The 20,932-nt window shown below is 44.5% G+C and overlaps 2 protein-coding genes across 3 annotated transcripts in view; both read right to left on the reverse strand.

Moving 5' to 3' along the window:
* Positions 1-9,752: 9,752 nt before the first annotated feature.
* TIMM8A (translocase of inner mitochondrial membrane 8A) lies at positions 9,753-17,323 on the reverse strand. The gene is made up of 2 exons (XM_069986379.1): positions 17,115-17,323; positions 9,753-10,149 (listed from the first exon to the last, which is right to left on the reverse strand). The coding sequence occupies exons 1-2, from the start codon at positions 17,214-17,216 to the stop codon at positions 9,988-9,990; spliced, it is 264 nt and encodes an 87-aa protein (XP_069842480.1). The 5' UTR covers positions 17,217-17,323; the 3' UTR covers positions 9,753-9,987.
* A 5-nt stretch (positions 17,324-17,328) lies between these two features.
* The window catches only part of BTK (Bruton tyrosine kinase), a 111,197-nt gene continuing 107,593 nt past the window's right edge, over positions 17,329-20,932 (reverse strand). For both annotated transcript variants that reach the window (XM_069986378.1, XM_069986377.1), the window contains exon 20: positions 17,329-17,378. The gene's annotated coding sequence lies outside the window, so the exon portion shown is untranslated. The remainder of the gene's footprint in view (positions 17,379-20,932) is intronic.

The following is a 20,932-nucleotide window of genomic DNA, read 5'->3' on the forward strand; positions in this document are numbered from 1 at the left end:
GGGAGGATGGGAGAGATAACTGATGGCTCAATTATCCTAAGTCCATCAGTTATTGAAGGATTATGACCGGGCATGATGGATACAGTCTGGGTTACGTCAGTAAGTAACCTTTTTTATGGTCTGGTCTTGGTGATATAATCCTGCTGAGCTGCTGGATTCATGGGAGTGTGCCTTTAAAAGCATCTTTATACCAGCGGAGTAGGCCATCGATTATTTTTGGTCAGAAAATCCCTTTAAATGATCAACGCAGAAAGGTTGGGCCTGTTGTGCTCCTTTTTTCAAATAAATATAGATACATTAAAACACACAATTTTAAAACCTTTTTATATAATATTTATATTCTCTAATGATACATTCCCTTTAACCAATGTATATGTAACAATGTGTTTTCAAAATCTGCAGCGGATTTTGCAGATGACAAAAGTCTGCATCTGGTACTCTGCTGGATTTCTGCTACAGATTAGCTGCTGGATCTGCACATTATTTCTTTTGAATTCCTGTGGAGCACAGCTTTTTAGTGTGGAGTCCATTGCCATAATGAACATGCAACTTTCATGTATACTTTGGACGAAACTTAAGAAGATCGGTATTTCATATGTTGATCCTATGTAAAATACTGCCCTTATCAACAGTGCCAGATTTAGAGGCACTGAGGCCTTTGTGGCTGCCCATGTGGCAGTCTTATGAATATATGTCAACTCAGAACTGGCGTGGATTTAAATGATTAATAAGTTACCCCCTTTGTGTTTCATTTCTTAACCATTTACAGCATTTCTGTCTGCCATCTGTAAAAGAGAGCAGTATTGTTTATGTTTAGAGTGTTGAGTCCATGAGAGTTTGCTATATCTGGGCAATTCTGTGTGAGTTAAAGGGAAACTCACAACAAGGATATGCATATACCTTTACTGCCAGGTTCCGCTTATGTGAGCATTACATAGATTCCTTTCTCTTTGCTGTGTGATCTAACGTGTTGGTAAAAACAATCTTTATTCTGAGCTGACACTCACACCAGATCACACTGAGAAGAGAAAGGTATGTAGGCAATGCTGACTTAATAGGTAACTGGAAACTGGCAGCATTGATATATACATATCTGTGCTCGTTCTCTGAACAGATTTACAGTACACTTGCCTACTCTCATCCATTTTAACAAACTGTTGTTCCAGGAAAGAGATTTGTGCTACTATTGCAATTAGTCTACTGAGAATTAGGTACAACTGTGGCAAAATCTCTTTTGGGAAAGTAAAAGTCCGGGACAAGTTTTCAGCCTGTGGATTTAATATTGTTCATCCTTAGGGCCCTATTCCACAGGACGATAATCATTAACGATAAACGATTTCAAACACACGCTATTGCGAAAGACCTGAAATCGTTCACCCATTTACATGGAACAATAATCGTTACTTATGATCGTTCTTGCGGTCGTCTTTTCGTCAATATTGCGTTTGTTACTACTGCAAACGACGGAACAACGCCTTATTCAATGCGAACGAGCAATGATAAAAATAGGTCCAGGTCTTATTAAGCGATCAACGATTTCTCGTTTGGTCATTAATCGTTAACTGCTATTCAACCCAACGATTATCGCTTAAATTTGAATGACTTAATGATAATCTGAACGATAATCGACCCGTGGAATAGGGCCCTTAGGCTGCATTCACACCTCCGTAGATTTGACAGACCTAAGGACGGTGAATGTCTGTCCTGGATTGATCCGCACGGCTTTCACTACAGTGCTGTGGAGATTCAAACACTTCCCCCACTGCTGACATGATGTTGATACATCATGCTTGGTGGGGAAACAATCCAGGACAGGCATTTACCATCTGTAGGTCTGCAAAATCGACAGACGTGTGAATACAGCATTGGACAGCAAATAGATGTCTTCAAAATGATAAAATTAAAACAAAGTATATTAAAATGTATTTTTACTTTTACATTAAATTTGAAAAACAATTTGAGAGAATTCTAACAAAAAATAAATAAAAATTGACTAAAACCTGGAATTGTGTTGGGGTTACAGTGAGTACTGAGCTGCATGTGCTGTGCTCCCTCAGCTGTGATCTGAGCACCTCAAGAAGCTAATGTGTGTAATGTACGAAATCGACAAAGGTTTATTAGAGATGTAATTCCGTACACTGCTCAGTTTAGCTTCCTGAAGTGTTCAAAATAGAGATGAAAGTTCACTTCATAATCTCTACCACAATTTTCTTGAGGACACACCTATTGACTAATCATAATTTACCCAAGCAATTCATATCTCCTGCTGATCTTTGATGCGTCTTAAGGCCCTATTACACAAGCTGATTATTGGCCGATAATCGTCTTGTGTTATAGAAGGCCATGGTCAGCCAACATGAACGATGTCGGCTGATCTTTGCTGTTGTTTGTCTTTCAAAATTTGGAAAGACAAACTACTTATATAGCAGCGATCTTCTGCCGTCGCTCCATGGAATAGGGCTGCTCACTGAGGCTCCTCCTGTACTCACCCGCTCGCTGCCGATAGCGCCGGCAGGGAAAGAGGAGCAAGCGAGCCAGGAGAAGTCCATGTTCTGTGCAGTCCTCTCTCAGTTCTGTGTTACGTGATAAGATGGCCTCATAATGATAGTTGATGAGGAACATCTTTTCTATATATAATTCAGCTAGTATTACCTCATTCAGTTTCTTTCTGTCTTAAAGGGGTAGTGCGGCACTAAACTTTAATTCACAAAATAACACACATTACGAAGTTATACAACTTTGTAATGTGTGTTATGTATGTGAATGGCCCCCTTCCCCGTGTTTCTCCCCCCGCCCCCCCAGGCTAGACCTGGAAGTGTGGTGCATTATACTTACCGCATTCATGTTGACCCCTGGCCGCCATCTTGTGACAATGACGTAACCTCTGGGAGATCGGCCGGACCGCTCCAACCGTCCCTCATGTCGCGTCATCAGCTGCTCAGCCGCGATTGGCTGAGCACAGTTATGCTCAGCCAATCGCGGCTGGGCAGCTGATGACGCGGCATAGGGGGGGGCGGCATTAGGGATGGATGGAGTGGTTCAGCCGGCCTCCCCAAGACGACGTCATTGTCATAAGATGGTCGACAAGATGGTTGACACGAATGCGGTAAGTATAATGCACCAACACTTCCGGGTCATTCACACACGTAACACACATTACAAAGTTGTATAACTTTGTAATGTGTGTTTTTTTGTGAATGTTTAGCGCCGCACTACCCCTTTAAAATACCTAAAATCCTTTCCTTCAGTTATGACATGTGATCTCAGTGACCCCTTGAAAAATACCAGTGTTTCTGTGCTCTCATTGAGGTCACCATTTCTACCAGAACTTCATGTATTATCAAGCTGCATGGACTATTCCAGACAAGCTGTCAACAGTGTAAAGTCAAAAACTCCCAGAGTTACTTATGATGATTATAAAGCTTGTATCACACAGTTATAATGGATGGTATTCCTGAATGTATACTTATAGGCTCCTCTTAGCTTATATTGAGATATGTAGAGAATAAGGATTATTGCACTGTCCTATTAACAGACATAGATGGTACAAACTGTTGCCGGGATGGATAGCAGCTTTGAAAGAGAGAGGATGCCGTTTGCAATCTGAAAGTCAAGATGGTGGCTGATCACATGACCCAGATGTAGTAATAAAATGTGTGGATACATCAGAGCTGAGCTGATACAGCAGGATTGGTGGAAGTGAGTATTGCCTGGACAAAGAAAAAATAAGGGGGTTCTTTTATAAAGTGTACCTGTCGTCAGAGTGCAGCCTTAAAAACTTCCACATACAGATGGAAGTTTAGGTTGTCATTTGAAATGTCCCAGGCATCAGCAAGCTCTGTGTACAAGCCCTATTCTATTCTAATAGGATTCATGCCCACAACTTTCAGATGCCTGGGGCATTTCCACAGCAGCCCACAAATGTTGGCAGCTGCATCTGCACATGAATATTGCATTGCTATGTGTAGGGGTGCTTAGCTGATGACTGTAAAAATAATAAAGTTTATACTTACCTATTCTCACCTGGTGTCCTGCAACCTTTGCCCGTGTTCCCTGCTCACCCTGATGCTTCTGGCCCCATCTCTTCAATGACAGGATGCTCATCCAGTCACTGGCTGAGGGCTGTCCTGTTTCAGCCAGTGATTGGTTAAGCAGCCTGTCACCAAAGAGACGGGGCCAGAAGCATCAGCGGTGAGTGGGGAACACAGGCAGAAGGCTGCAGGACATAGGTAAGTATAAACTTTATTATTTTTATGTAAAAAGCAAGGGCTGCATGGACATTGCTAATGATGTCCATGCAGCCTTTGCTGCACGATTATCGAGCCGGGTATAAGATTGGTAAGCGATCGCCAACCTAAGAGATTGCCGCTCGCCTACTTGGAAATAGCTGCACAATGTCAGCTTTTCAGACATTGTAAATGCACTCATTAACAAAAAAAAAATGATCCACCCAGATAGAAGTGTTGGATTCCCAGTCACTCAGCAGAAGGAAATTTGGTTTCTTGCCACACAAACTTCCACTCACCTTACTTTGATATGGAACCGTATCATCTTTGAATCGAGATTCTGTTTGGGATCTAACGAGAGTCAGGAAAGAGTTTAGAATCTCAGGATGACTTTGTTGTGGAGCGACACACAGCCCCTTGCTGCTGTGATGGTCTGTGGAGCTGTTTCTAGTAGAGACACAAGGGACACTAACATCCTAGGCTGGGTTCACACTGCGTTTTTGCAGTGTAGAAGCTGCTCAATCGGATGCTAGAGCCTCCTTTGCAAATTTACATTTTTCCCAAATATACTTTTCTTTCCAAAATATATAGAAATTTCTAAAATGTAAATGACTTTCATATATCATCATTACATTCATTCATATAAAGTTTTATTTAATTCCGAAAACCACTTCTTGGTGTGTTATCTTTTTTTGTCAATGAGTGTATCTTTAGCATTGTCTGAGTGGTATAACACTATGTAGTGATACAATCTACTGATAAGGAGAAAAATAACACTTTGCAGTTGGTTTGTTTTAAAATGATAGCTCATCATCATCATTATTATTATTATACACCACAAGAGAAGATGCTCCAGGATTCTAGGCCCTCTTCAGATCAACCACAAATAGCAGGCTTAGCAGCTCCCTTTGTTTGTCATGGTTGTAATTCTTTGATCACAAACCCACAGTAATGGTATTGAAATGCTTTAGAATTCCACTTTTCTTGGGTGTTTTTGGCTACCTTCCCAATGCCGTTTTCCCTTTCTTATCTGCATTCCCTGCTGTGAACTGGTGGCCCTCTAAATGCTTTTTTTTGTATTTTGCTTTCTATCAAGAAACGTTGACTTGGTGAATGCATCAGAATCTCATACATTGAAAGGGACACTTTTGCGGAACATATTACTGTGACAAGGCTCTGCCAAGATTGGAAGGGAGGGAATCATGGTATATTAAAAAGTAACAAAACTTTGACAAGGCCTTTGGCACTGTCTGAACATTGTTTTATAGATTAAACTATGTCATAAACCTCAACAATGTGTGTTAGTGTTTTTTAATCTCTTCTTACAGACTACAAAATATACATGTGCTGTAAAATATGAATAGGGCCATGTGCTGTATTATTTTAGCAGTGTGGACTACACTCTACAAGAGTACACAGTAAAGCACGCTATAGATGGTGAGACTTGGCTTTCCAGTTTGATACCTGACAACAGTGGGGATATAATTTAAAAAAACAAACTGTTATTCTAAGACAACATTAACTAAGGGTGCGTTTACTCAAAGATTTATCTGACCGATTTTGGAAGCCAAAGCCAGGAATGGATTTGAAAAGAGGAGAAATCTCAGTCTTTCCTTTATGACCTGATCGCTGTTTATAGTCTGTTCCTGGTTTTGGCTTCAAAGATCTGTCAGATAAATCTCTGTGTAAACGCACCATTAGACTGGATAGCCTAAGGGCTTATTGCCACGTACATAATTTTGCGGACACTATGGATGGGGAAGCCCTATAATGGAGTGTTCCCCTGCCAGGCATGATTTATCAATATCATCCCGCAGGGAAACAGTTTGAATCTCCACAGCACTGTAGTGACAGAGGAAACACTCCATTACAGGGCTTCCCTGTCCGTAGGTACCACAAAATAGCAGACATGTGAATGTGGCCTAAGGTGATGCAAGATCGGCACTTGTTTGCAGTATGTTTACACTGTACAGTTAACCAGTGACAGGCTGCACAAATGATCACTGTATTGTTCATATGCCAATTTACAAACACTGGTATTGGCTGCACAGCTGTTATAACAGAAGTGCGACCAATGACGATTAGTATAGCGGCCACGCAAAAGATCAAGTTAGCCGATAAGTGAGCGATTGCTTGCTCTTCGTCTTGGTGTGGACTTAATGTTTATTTTTTGTTTTTTGTTTTTTTTTTCCAAAGGAAAGCACAGAGCATAGACACATGGGGGAAATTTATCAAGGGCTCCGCTCCTATTTTTAGATGAATAATTGGATTTTTCTCCCATTGAGACCAGACTCCACAACAATCCTACAGACAGTCCAGATGCCCACATCTGAATAACTAGATAATAGAACAATATAAATGGCTAATTTACTGGTAAAACCCAAGTGATGTGCATGCAGTGATTGGTTGTCTAGTAGCGTCATCCCTACAGTACCAAGTGATACAACATGTCCTGTACTGCTCTTTACCTCTGCCAGCATGAGTTCCTCCCTTGGGAACAAGGTAAGGCTGGCTTCCTTTTGATCCTTTATTGATCCTATGTGATTTGTACAAGATCTTGAAACGATCTGCTCTTCTACAAAGAAAGCTCTTTCTGATTGTTGTATGTAAGGACTTGCCTTATCCATCTAATTTTTCTTAAAATCCTCATTTTTTGAGGACTTCAGACCCAATTACCAGTTTTTTGGTTCCAAGATACAATAGTTTTAACGTACAATGGTCGTCCTGGAACCAATTAATATTGTCACGTGAGGAGCCCATGTACTGATAGCAATGAATTGAAAAATAAGTTGTATATTTATTTGTTGTTCAGTATGCAGTGAATTATGCAACAATCTTGCGTCTCCTACTGTAATGAAGAGTCAAAGAGGAGTTGTTTGTGCCGCACTTTAGTATACCTCACCACTCCTTGCTCCTCTCTCTTCTTCATTAATAATCAAATACTCGTACCTGCTCAGCTGACAAGATTGCAATTCAGCTTTTTAAATTTATTTTTCGATACAATGATGAGATAAAAAATATAGTTATTTTATTTTTCTCATCTTTGTTTTAAAAATGCCAAACTAATTTGGCCCTGACTGGGAATTCTTTGCACTTTTAAAAATGATACATTAACAAGAAAAAAAAAATTTCATCAGGGAATTCAAACCAAAGATAGACAGGGGGATTTACCCCTAGACCACAGCTCAAAGATTCAAATATGTCTAATTGCAGATCGGTCCTCTGTTGGCAGATACTGACTAAAGGCCCTATTCCACGGAACGATTATCGGATGTATTCGTCTGATAATCGTCCTGTGGAATAGAAGGCAACGATCAGCCGACATTGTTCCTGTTGGCTGATCGTTGCGTCGTTTGTCTTTCAAACATGTTGAAAGACAAACGACTGGGATACCAGTGATCTGCCGCCGTCGCTCAATGGAACAGGAGCGGCAGCAGCAGACCGCAGCTATCCCTATGGGCTGCATGGACGATCTAGCGATCACCCAGGCAGGTATACTAGTGAGGTATACTAGAGTGCAGCACAAACAAATTCTCTTTGACTCTTCATTACAGTAGGAGATGCAAGATTGTGCATAATCCACTGCATACTGAACAAAAAATAAATATACAACTTTATTTTTCAATTCATTGCTGTCAGTACATTGGCTCCTCAAGTTACAATATTTATTGGTTCCAGGAAGACCATTGCATCTTGAGACCGAAGAAAACTAGTAATTGGTTGGTACAGTCAGACCGCCACTAATCCTCAAGTGTAATGTGTAAAGTCTATACTTACCACCTCAGGGCACAAAATCTACAATTATCCTTAGTGAGATTAAAGGGATACTCCAAACTTGTTTTCTATTGAAAGTTATATAGATGTGTCTATACAATGTATCACCATATCTGTGCGGTTCTGCCACACTGGTAGCTGATTGGAATTCCAGGAAGTGAAGAAAAATGGCCTCTGTGCCAATCCACATTATCTCCTGCTCCCACTGCTCTTCCATGCCTCTTCTGAGCACAGGCTCATGCTGCAGACAGGGGGCAGTAATTTCACAGGAGGCTTGGCTGGATCCCCCAATCCCCTGAGTGATTCACCATCTCTGACCAGCCAGAAGCAGCTGCTGCAACTTAACTGATTGGGCAAAAATTAGGGCTGTGTTCACACATGTTGGAGTGTCATTGCACTAATGCAAAGTCTTTACAAAAATGATGCACAATTTAATGATGCTAAATGGCACAGATGATCAGAGCTGGCCCTGCCAATCCTACCTGGAGAAAAAACAAGGCATACACAGTATATCCCTGTATGATAATATCCGATAAAGTCCTTATTGTGGGGCTCAACTTCACAGATAAAAGATGCTTGATCTTAATATGTACATGGAGATGAAAAGAAAATAATTTAAAAAGTTCTTTACTTTATTTCAATATCGGCATTACAGGTAGAGAATACAGCGTGCTGTGTGGTGTTACAGGTAGAGAGTACAGCGCGCTGTGTGGGTGGGAACACAATGAAATGATAAATTACTGCAAATAATTTAATAACACAATGAAACTGCAATGTGTGAACACAGCCTAGATGTTCTGCAACAGATTTGGGCAGGGTGGAGGACTGTGATGAACAGCTGTTGGAAAGCAATGCATTCTAGATCCTGTAGTACTGAGTATAACTGCTCAACCAGGAAGTACAGCCACACAATACAGAACAAACCCCCCAAAACAAAAGATTTTTGGTACTTTCTAAACTGGGATAGATAGGTTAGTAATGCTATATGTAGAAGGTTCTTTTTTTAACTCTATCTGGAGTTCCCCTTTAAAAACTTTTTATATAATGCTGCCCTTATATAAAACATAATAAACATCTTATCTTTACCTCACCACGCTGCCTCAGTGACCACCTGCATTGTCTCCAGGTCCCCCACTGCCACTTCAGATTTAAACTCGCAACGGCCTGCTCAACCAATGAATGACGAGACAGGACCGCGTGGCGGCAGCAATGTTAAGCAGAGGACCAAAAGAGATTGTGGTAAGGTAAGGATTAAATGTTTATTAAGTCTTATATAAAAACAGCATGCCTTTTTTTTTTTAAGTGCTGAAGTATCCTTTTAATGACTTAGCTCACTGGCACTGCCAGCCAAAAAGCTGTGTACTTCTTGCGGAAAGATGGTGTTTGAAACTGCTGCTAATCATTAGGAGAAAAGGCTGAATCTGGGTTCTTACTCCATTTTGTTTTCAAAGGTTTCAGTTTTATTGTGGCTTTTTGCTGTATAGAGCTGCGTAGAAGTCTGTGCTATCAAGTCTAGGAAAAATTAAGTACCAGTCAAGCGAACAGGGTGAACGCTGGCATAAAGTTGCACTTTTAGCACAAACCTACTGGTTTGCACAAAAATCTGCAACATTTTGCTGAAAGACATCGGCGGTGGCAAATCCCTCCCTATATCTATATATCAGCCAGACCACTGCTTTTAGAGCAGTGGTGGTTGCTAAAAAAAACCCAAAAAACAATAAGCTGTCAACAATAAAAAGAAAGAGCGGCATATCATGAGGAGGAGCTTTATAAAAAAATATTTAACATGACGAATCCTATAGTAATTGGGAATACCCCTTTAAAGAGGTTACCCATTCTTATAATAAAAATAAAAAAAATTGACACCTTCTTATAATCCATTTATTCCATAACAGCAAGTGGGCCTGTATACTTTCCAATGCAAGGGCTGAATTTCAGTCCCAGTCCGGCCCTGTTCAAGGCTACTAGTTGAAAATAAATTCAGTCCTCAGTCTGTAAGGCTTTCTGAAAAGGATCCTCTGGATTTCTGAGTCTGTTCTAATCGGTTCAGGATAAATTGGCTTGTGTCTATAAATCTCTCCACACAGTTTACAAAGCAGCTCTCACATCGAGCATCCAGCTTTGGTCCTGGTTTCTCCATACATTTTTCCTGTAAAATAGAAAACATAAGCAATTATTAACTGTGTTATCCTGACTTTCAAATAGTGGGGGTCTGGCACTAGCAGCTGTGGGTCTGCGGCATTCCTGCCTCTTCAATGTTTAGAAGTGAATATACTAGCAATTACTGTTCGTTGCAGCAGTGCGAGGTACGGCAGTGTTGTCTGACTCACTACAGACTCTTGCCCTACAGGGCTCCAGACTAAAAAATTTACCTAGGAGCCATTGGCTCCTAACCTGAAAAATTTAGGCGCCAAATAGAATATTTGGTCGCCAACATTTTAAAACATGTAAAATTAATGTTATGTTAAATGGGACTTACTGTGTGCAGAGGCCGCGGCAGCCTCCTCCTCCTTTAGATCCTTTCTTTTCTTAATTTGAAAACGTTCAACATGGAAACTTGCAGTGTATACATACACACACACTGAGGGAAGTGGTACTATGCAGTGTATATACATACAGACACTGAGGGAAGTGGTACTGTGCAGTCTATACATACACACTGAGGGAAGTAGTACTGTGCAGTGTATATACATACAGACACTGAGGGAAGTGGTACTGTGCAGTCTATATATACAGACACTGAGGGAAGTGGTACTGTGCAGTGTATATACATACAGACACTGAGGGAAGTGGTACTGTGCAGTCTATATATACAGACACTGAGGGAAGTGGTACTGTGCAGTCTATATATACAGACACTGAGGGAAGTGGTACTGTGCAGTCTATATATACAGACACTGATGATAGTGGGTTCACTGCTCTACATGTCCCCACAGCTTTCCGGGAGTCCTGAATGGCAGCTCTACATGCGGGTAGACACATCGCATTGGGATAAGCTGCTCTGAACGCTTGGAAAGCTGGATGAACACCAGTAAGGGACATATTAGACAAAGTGATTTTTTTTAAACAATGGCAAACAAGATCATTTATCGTTAACCTGAAATCGTTCACCGTCTCATTTGCAATCGTTAAAAATCGCTTCATTGCATATGACTCTTACAGTGAAGTTTAACAATGATTTTGCCGTCAGCACCAAAAGAACGATGAACGATTTCTTATTGGTCGTCTGATTGTTGCTGCATTTACACAAAATGATGATCGCTTAAATTCAAACAATATAACGATAATTTGCACGATAATTGTCCCGTTTAATAGGGCCCTACGTCCTCCATTACAGCTCCCACAAGGGCTGTCATCCAGCTTTCCTAGAGCCCTGAATGACAGATAACCTACACAGGCTCCTTGCTGACTTCACCCAGCTTTTCCAGGGTCATGAGTGGCATGTGGATACAATCTACATGGGTTATGCTTCACTGAGCTACCGGAAAGCAGGGTCATCGGTCCTCCATTACAGCTCCCGCAAGGCTCTTGATGACTGCTAGGGCTTAATGGGAGCTGTAGTTATGTAAACCCACAAGTTGGTGACGGCAACACATACGTTCAGGTTATCTGGTCGGCTGAGCAGGCAGGATTCAGGAGACGGTGCTGGTGAGAGGCGCTGGAGGAGTGTGGCGCCTCTGCGGCCGTCCGTCCAATGAATGACGGACGTGCTAAATGACGCCACTGGAGAAACGTGTCCCCGCACACGTCATCCAGCACGTCCGTCATTCATTGGACGGACGGCCGCAGAGGCGCCACGTGCTTCTGTGCAGCGTGCGGAAGGCGGAAGTCCTTAAAGAGACAGCCGCCGCCGGGGCCAGTCGCAAATGGCGCCCAGATTAATAAGTCTGGGCGCCATTTGCAAGATGTTAGTCGCATTGGCGACCATTTTGGTCGCCATCTGGAGCCCTGCCCTACTGGTAGAATCAGTTACATTACTAAGGGGTTAAAATGCACTTCCTTATTTTAAGAAAAAAAAACTACAGCCTGCTAGAGTAGTAATGAACACAATACTCGCCTCACCCAGTCCAGAGCCTAAATGTCTGTTTACTTAGGCTGAATTCACACATTCATTGGGCTAACATTAGCATCAAGTGGATAAGGGCCTTTAGATAGGGATAAGGCTGGGCAAATTTGTACCCTCGGATCAACCCCACCAAACTACTGGTACCATTCTGTAGATGAGGTGAAGTTCTTCCTGGATGTTTTATTTTTTCAAAAATGCTGCTGGTTCCATGCTTTCTCTGAAAAATAGTCTTTTGATCATCAGTGGTGGTGTCAATGAGGTGGGGCGCAGATCATTTGGGCACTAGGCCTGCACCTCCTATGTGGTGGTATTCCACCGCATGCGTTGGAGACCAGTGAGGGCGGTACAAGAATTGGGTGGGGGTGGGGAATACCACCACAAAGGCAGCATAGGCCTAGAGCATGAACACTGTCATTAACACTGCTACTGAAGATTAAAAGATGATTTTTCTGCCAAAACATGGCACTGACAGCATTTTTGAAAAAAAAAACAAAACAAAAAAAACAAACGCCTGGGAAGGACTTTACCTCATCTAAGGAACAGTACCAGTAGTTTGGGAGGAGGGAGGGAGTGGATCAGAGGGTACAGATTCGCTTTAGACATTATGTACTATTCTCAACTTAAATCTCTGGATGTGTAGTGCGGATGGACCTCTTTACCTCTTACAGGACTCCCTGCATCATAACTTATTAGGATGCAGTGAGCTCTGGAATGGTTAGACTAGTATGCTGCTGAACTAGTGATGTCACGATACCAGAATTTTGAGTTCGATACCAATACTTGATTTTTTAGTTCGATACTCAATACCAGTTCGATACCTCGAAAAAAAATACAACCCCCCCCCCTTATAAGATCAGCACCCTCCTCTCCTGACATCCTCTGTGCTGCTGTGACCTCCCCATAGATCAGCACACTCCTCTCCTGACATCCTCTGTGCTGTTGTGACGTCCCCTATAGATCAGCACACTCCTCTCCTGACATCCTCTGTGCTGCTGTGACCTCCCCATAGATCAGCACACTCCTCTCCTGACATCCTCTGTGCTGTTGTGACGTCCCCTATAGATCAGCACACTCCTCTCCTGACATCCTCTGTGCTGCTGTGACCTCCCCATAGATCAGCACACTCCTCTCCTGACATCCTCTGTGCTGCTGTGACCTCCTCTATAGATCAGCACACTCCTTTCCTGACATCCTCTGTGCTGCTGTGACCTCTCATAAGATCAGCACACTCCTTCCTCTCCTGACATCCTCTGTGCTGCTGTGACCTCCCCTATAGATCACCACCCTCCTCTCCTGACATCCTCTGTGCTGCTGGGACGCTGTGACCTCCCCTATAAGATCAGACCCCTCCTCTCCTGACATCCTCTGTGCTGCTGTGACCTCCTCTATCAATCAGCACACTCCTCTCCTGACATCCTCTGTGCTGCTGTGACCTCCCCTATAAGATCAGCACCCTCATCTCCTGACATCCTTTGTGCTGCTGTGACCTCTCCTATAAGATCAGCCCCCTCCTTTCCTGACATCCTCTGAGCTGCTGGGACCCTGCGACCTCTCCTATAAGATCAGCCCCCTCCTCTCTTGACATCCTCTGTGCTGCTGTGACCTCCCTATAAGATCAGCCCCCTCCTCTCCTGACATTCTCTGTGCTGCTGTGACGCTGTGACCTCCCCTATAAGATCAGCCCCCTCCTCTCCTGACATCCTCTGTGCTGCTGTGACCTCCCCTATAAGATCAGCCCCCTCCTCTCCTGACATCCTCTGTGCTGCTGTGACCTCCCCTATAAGATCAGCCCCCTCCTCTCCTGACATCCTCTGTGCAGCAAGGGACCAAACATTGTGTTTATTGGGGACAGCATGGGGGGGGGCAGTAGTGGGCGGATTGACGGGGGGGGGGATCCAGGTTGGGTGAACAGTCCAGGGCCCAGGGTACATTTAATCCGCCACTGGGTACAGACTACAACCCCCACACTGCAGGGAGCTGGTGAAGGCTGCCAGGTCTGGACAGACAAGAGAGGGTTACTCTGCCTGGCAGGTCAGTTCCTGTCAGAGGGCAGGGGTTTAAGGGCAGGAATGTTAGGGGCACACTAGAGGGCAGGAATGTGGGGGGGGGCACACCAGAGGGCAGGAATGTGGGGGGGGGCACACCAGAGGGCAGGGATGTGGGGGGGGGGGGGCACACCAGAGGGCAGGAATGTGGGGGGGGGGGGCACACCAGAGGGCAGGAATGTGGGGGGGGGGGCACACCAGAGGGCAGGAATGTGGGGGGGGGGGGCACACCAGAGGGCAGGGATGTGGGGGGCACACCAGAGGGCAGGAATGTGGGGGGCACACCAGAGGGCAGGAATGTGGGGGGGGGCACACTAGAGGGCAGGAATGTGGGGGGGGGCACACTAGAGGTCAGGGATGTGGGGGGGGGCACACTAGAGGTCAGGGATGTGGGGGGGGGGCACACTAGAGGTCAGGGATGTGGGGGGGGGCACACCAGAGGGCAGGGATGTGGGGGGGGGGCACACCAGAGGGCAGGGATGTGGGGGGGGGGCACACTAGAGGGCAGGGATGTGGGGGGGGGGCACACCAGAGGGCAGGGATGTGGGGGGGGGGGGCACACCAGAGGGCAGGGATGTGGGGGGGGGGCACACCAGAGGGCAGGGATGTGGGGGGCACACTAGAGGGCAGGGATGTTTGCAATGTCTGCACACATCCCCTACTCTCACTGCGGTACCACTCAAAGCATGAGGCTTGTCAAAGCAGAGGGGAGGGGGGATTTGTAAAGGGAGTTTAAGGTGGAATAGACAGCCTGAACCTCGGCCAGCAGGAAGATTAACCTTTGCTGCTGGCCAAGATTCAGGCTGTCTGTTCCACCTTAAATTAGCTCCCTTTACAAATCCCCCCTCCCCTCAGCTCCGGGAAGCCCCCAGCTGTCGGACCTCCGTTCCTCCGTGCATATTCATGTGTGCACACTCAGGCCGGTCAGGAAGCGCAGCCACCCAGAGTGTGCATACATGAATATGCATAGGAACAGCGCCGCAGATGGACGAAAAAAAAGCCGGCATCAGTCAGTCTCACCAACCTCACACTAAGTGCAGCCCTAGACGCAGCTCCTCACACCGGCTGCATGACAGGGGGGACAGGAGGCTGAGGTGTGACAGGCTGCGGGTAATTAGCAGCGGGGGTCTGTTACACATAGTAGCCGACCCCCACTGCTTCTGGAGAGGCTCAGGATGGGTCAGAGTATAACTGCACAGTTATATAGCCGGCACATGCGATCGCTGTGTGCCGGCTATAACTTCTCACTGCAGTGAGCGGAGGAAGGGGCGGGCGGAGGAGGAGGAAGTGACGGCAGGGGGCAGAGGGCAGCACACAGAGAACATGGCCGGCGCTTAGCTAGCCGCCGGCCGTGTTCTCTGCTCTATACTTTATATTAAGCTGCGCAACTTAATATAAAGTATCGATACCAGGAAATCCTGGTACCGAATCGTTTTTTTGCCCGAAATATCGATAGTAGTATCGATATTTCGGTGCATCGTGCATCCCTATGCTGAACTAACACAGCTGAGTCAGTTCTATAGTGTAGTGTTTAACTGTTCCAGACCTTACTGTATCATCATAATTTATGATGCAGGGAGTCCCTTAGAGTTCAGTCCATGATATACAGCTGGCAGCCTAAGGGTGGGTTCACACGTACCAGAATCGCAACGGATTTCATGCTGCGATTCCCAGTACTGTCAGTTTTGTATGGGTTTACTTACTTGCAGCCAATTTTTCATTCCACTGCGAGTATGTAAACCCTGTGCCCCTTAACCCCTCGCGGCCCAGTGAATACTGGTGAGACGGCAACAACTGTTGGTGTAATTATTAGAAGATGAAAGAAACACAAGATTACTGTCAGTCTTTCTCAGTCTGTGGCTCTGTGAGATCTTGCCTCATGGGGTAAGGATGAGTCTTAAAAAGGTCATGAATCATCCCAAAACTACATGGATGTACCTGGGCAATGCTAAAGAGAGCTGGGACCAGAGTCATAAAGGGACCCACTCAGCATGATTGTGCTTAGATGGTTCCCTGCAGCAGTGTATAGAGCTACTGTGCAGCTTGCACAGCAGTAAAAAAAAAAAAAAAATGTTTAAAAGGGTCATCCAGCGCTACAAAAACATGGCCACTTTCCCCCTACTGTTGTCTCCAGTTTGGGTGGGGTTTTGAAACTCAGTTCCATTGAAGTAAATGGGAGTTTAAAGGGGTAGTGCGGCGGTAAAGAATTATTCACAGAATAACACACATTACAAAGTTATACAACTTTGTAATGTATGTTATGTCTGTTAATGAAGTTCGCCAATGACCATCTGGGTCATGGGTCTACAAACTGCGGCCCTCCAACTTTTGCTATACTACATTTCCCACCATGCTTGAACAGCCAAAAACTAAAATTTAGCTTTCCGGGCATGATGGGAGTTGTGGTTTTGCAACAGCTAGAGGGACGCAGTTTGGAGATCCATGATGAGGAAGCATGGGAGAAGGTCATGTGGCCAGATGAGAACAAAATAGAACTTTTTGGCACATTTTGGCCATCGACCTTCTTTCCCTAAGTAAGAGCATTGAAGAAGGGTCGCGGCCGGGTTCTCCAGCATGACAATGACCCAAAACACACAGCCAAGGCCACTATGGAGCGGCTCTGTAAGAAGCATGTGAAGGTCCTGGAGGAACACCCCCACTGCACAAGGAGCTCATTCGCATATTTCCTCAAAAACAGCAGGACAGATGCAGAGACAACACTGACAAGAGGAGGTGGGGGGCTACAGGGGCAGATCAGCACAACCCTGCCCATTAGTCTTTCTGAGGCCATTTGCCACTATTAAAACCACGTGGCATTTCGCTGCAATGATCATAACCAGGCGCGAACCCTCCCAGCAGACTCCACTGAAGTGACTGGGATCACTGGGTGAGGGAGAGAAAATAATAAGCCCAGCCGCATCCATACAGCTCCGAGCGGGGGCGCCGTCCTTCCTCGCCCGCCCATGCTCCGCTACACAATGGTAACTGAGGCAAGTAACTTACCCAGCACAATTCTGTCAGCTGATGCACCAATCCTTGGAACCGCTGTTTCTGCGTCTCTGCTTCGATGAAGCTCTGTAACTGGGGGTCCGCAGCTGCCTCCATCTTGCACAGCACATCGGTGACCTTCAGCGTGACCCGGAACAGGATTTCCGAACTGTACCGCACTGCACCTGTGTACCGGCCATCTTGGTGCTCCAAGTAGTGCTGCCATCTTGTGGTGTGAGCGCTCAGTGCAGTTTGGTGGCTTCTGCCTACACGTCGTATCTGTTTAATGTTATGTATATAGTTACTAGCCAGTCTATTTTACACGTACAGTTATCATCAGGTACCAGTGTGAGAGGATAAATAGATGACGTCAGTTGGCAAAACGGCTCTAATGTATATAATGTAATTTGTATTTTAGCTGCCGTTATTTATTTTAAAGTATATGGGAAAATCGTTTGAAAAGACATATACGTAGTGTACGCTGTAATAAAGAAAAGCTTTGGCTCGGTTCACAACACGTTAAGGTAGTATGCAAGGGCCAGCAGAAAGCCCCAGGTGCCCCCGGCAGGTTGTATGTTTATATGGCATCAGTTCTGTGTTCATGTATTTTATTGGTTAATTTTGTTAAATGGGCAAAGTTAAATACCCCCCCCCCCCCCCCTCCAGTTTCCTATTTATTAAATTAAATATATATATTTAATAGTTTGAGAGATTCCACATGCACTTATTGGGGGAGATTTATCAACCTGGTGTAAAGTGAAATTGACTTAGTTGCCCCTAGCAACATATCAGATTCCATTTTTCATTCCTCACAGATTCAATGAAAAATTAAAGGTGGAATCTGATTGGTTGCTAGGGGCAACTGGGCCAATTGTACTTTACACCAGTTTGATAAATCTCCCCCATTATGCGGTATGGATTTGTGCACCTTCCTAGTTCAGTGCCTCCTGGTGTAGGTTGTTATCCCAGACATTGTGGGGATTCACATGCACTAATTCAGACTGTGTTTTTGGTCCATTTTAAGTGTTTTTGATGTTTTTCATGGAAATGTTTATTATTATTTTCAATAAAGATCATTTTCTATATTTTCTCAGGTGTGTGCATTTTATCAGCTGTGTGCATTTTCATTCTTGATATAGCCGCTTTCTAGTTGCTTTAATTTAAGTATTCACACCTTATAGTTGTCAGGCATTTTGGCTATTTTTGTTGTTATGTTAGCAATAACATTTTACTCTGTACTATGTACTGTATTATCATTTCGCTAACATAATATTTCTTTTCCGCCAAAACATCAAACACATATCATCTCAAATGTATACCATTTTAAAAATGCTAAGAAAAAATGTTTCCAAGATCCAGACATGTGAAATACTGTATTTCTTATTTAATTTTCTTATTTAAGTTGTGTATTCAAAGTGAAATCATGAAATGGTACATACACTGGCGTAACTACCATAGAGGCAGACCACGTAGCTGCTGTGTGGTGCGGGGTGGGGAGTGTGGTCTGGCTCCATGGTACAGCTCACACCAGCATCCCCACCCACTCCCCGGAGAGCCAAGAGCCCAGACAGCATTGCACCAGACCACTCCCTGTGGACAACCTCTTTCAGCACATCACAAGCCCCCATTCCCCCCTGTCAGCCACTGGTCTACACACATGCCTCCCCCCGGACCTGCATACACACATGCACATGCACGTTCACTTGAGCCGGACACAGCATTTGTACTCTAGGGTCCCGGAGTTGAGCACATTACAAATCTGCAGATATATTTACTTATATGGGTTAAATTCAGTTCAAGATTTCCAAATGGCTGAAAGTGTATTGTCCCAAAAAAGTTTCAAAGCTTCTTTAATAATTAAAAATATGGAAATGTGATTCCATATAGGGCCCAAAATACTGTGCGTGAACCATGCTTTAGGGTGCTAACACACACGACTGATGCGCAGCAGATCAGCAGCAGATTTGTAGGTGCAGATTTGATGCTGTGTTTAGTTATTTACATCAAATCTGCGCATCGGTCGTGTGTGTTAGCACCCTTAAGGAAATTTGCTACAGTTCAGTTCATATTCCAAACTGCTGGCACTGTTAGATAGGGGCCATTCCATCCAAACTGAACCTTACCACCATTTTTTTAAAATGATTAATTTTATAACTTTACCCTCACTAATTAAAAGTTAAATCTACATGTTTGGAAAAAAAACTTAACCTGTGTTTGGGGTGGCTGAAGAGCATGACTCCAGTGATAATGGATCAGATGTTTTTCGGGATTATTTCTAGCTGACTTTAAAACGTTATTACTAAAACTAATAACTACAAGTGTTCTGCGATTCATATGATGGAACTTTGGCACAGTCCTCGGTGCGTAAGGTGCGACCGAGACTGCACTTTTAGCCATAACTTTTCACCTATTCTGTGTTTTGTTTGTGCCCAGTCTGCCTTCTGTTCTGCTAAGTTTCCTCTATTCATGTAAAAGTTAACCTGTTTTTTCCTTAGTGATTGACTGGGTTCCTGTGAATCCCGCACCCCCCCGCATCACACTGTGCCGACGATGCCCCCCCCCCCCGCTTTGCACTGTGCCGCCCGTGCCCCCCCCCTGCAGCACACTGTGCACTGTGCCGCCCGCGGACCGTGACCCCCCCCAAACCCCCCCATTTCACCTGGTTGCGCCCCCCCCCCCCCCGCCACGCGTGGCCCACGGACCGCAAACCCCCCCATATCACCATCTCAGCTCTGCTACATCGTCATCACCTTCTCAGCTTAGCTCTGCTACACCATCAGAACCTTCTCAGCTGCTACACCATCACCTTCTCAGCTCTGCTACACCATCATCACTTTCTCAGCTCTGCTACACCATCATCACTCTCTCAGCTCTGCTACACCGTCATCACCTTCTCAGCTCTGCTACACCATCATCACCTTCTCAGCCCTTCTACACCGTCACCACCTTCTCAGCTCTGCTACACCGTCATCACCTTCTCAGCTCTGCTACACAGTCATCGCCATCTCAGCTCTGCTTCACCGTCATTACCTTCTCAGCTCTGCTACATCGTCATCATCATCTCAGCTCTGCTACACAATCATCACCTTCTCAGCTTTGCTACACCATCATCACCTTCTCAGCTCTGCTACACCATCATCTCAGCTCTGCTACATCATGGAACAATCAGGCAGAAGCATTGCATGATGGGAAATGTAGTTTCCTATCTTGATTATAGACCATCTTTTAGAAAAACTTTTTCTCAGGAATGGCAGCAGCTACAAAGATGGGAGATGGCTCAAAATACTCAGGGGAACTTGGTGAGTAAGGCCATAAATAAGTTCTATTTGATAAGACTGATATACTAATCTAAAGGCCCTATTTCACCAACAGATCTGACGACAGATTATCTGCCAAAGATTTGAAGCCAAACCCAGGAACAGACTATAATCAGAGAACAGGTCATAAAGGAAAGACTGGATTTCTCCTCTTTTCAAATTCATTCCTGGGTTTGGCTTCAAATCTTTGGCAGATAATCTGTCGTCAGATCTGTTGGTGGAATAGGGCCTTCTGAGTCTCACTAACATTAGGAGTGGAGGGAAGTTTCCATGTTTTTGCTATAGTAACCTAGCTGCCAATATTATATGACTGACCACTATTCTTGCTGGCGGGGAATACCTGTGGGATTGAGGAAACACAAAGCTAAAGCCAAATCGGGGGTCTAAACTCTTTTAGGATATGGCTGATATAATGTCATAAATTTCTAACCAAAAGGAGTGTATTATTGGACAGAACCACCACATGTGAAGGTAAGTACATTTAATGCCACAACCTCTCCAACATTGGAGATGTGA

The sequence above is a fragment of the Dendropsophus ebraccatus genome, chromosome 10 (assembly GCF_027789765.1).
Source record: "Dendropsophus ebraccatus isolate aDenEbr1 chromosome 10, aDenEbr1.pat, whole genome shotgun sequence".
In the NCBI taxonomy this organism is placed as follows: domain Eukaryota; kingdom Metazoa; phylum Chordata; class Amphibia; order Anura; family Hylidae; genus Dendropsophus; species Dendropsophus ebraccatus.

What these genes read in the sequence shown, in the direction of transcription:
- TIMM8A (XM_069986379.1), bottom strand. Translation starts at nt 17,216, where the DNA reads ATGGAGGCAGCTGCGGACCCCCAGTTACAGAGCTTCATCGAAGCAGAG. An exon ending in AGCTGACAGAATTGTGCTGG is followed by an intron (nt 10,150 to 17,114) that starts GTAAGTTACTTG and finishes TCTATTTTACAG; the next exon opens with GAAAAATGTATGGAGAAACC.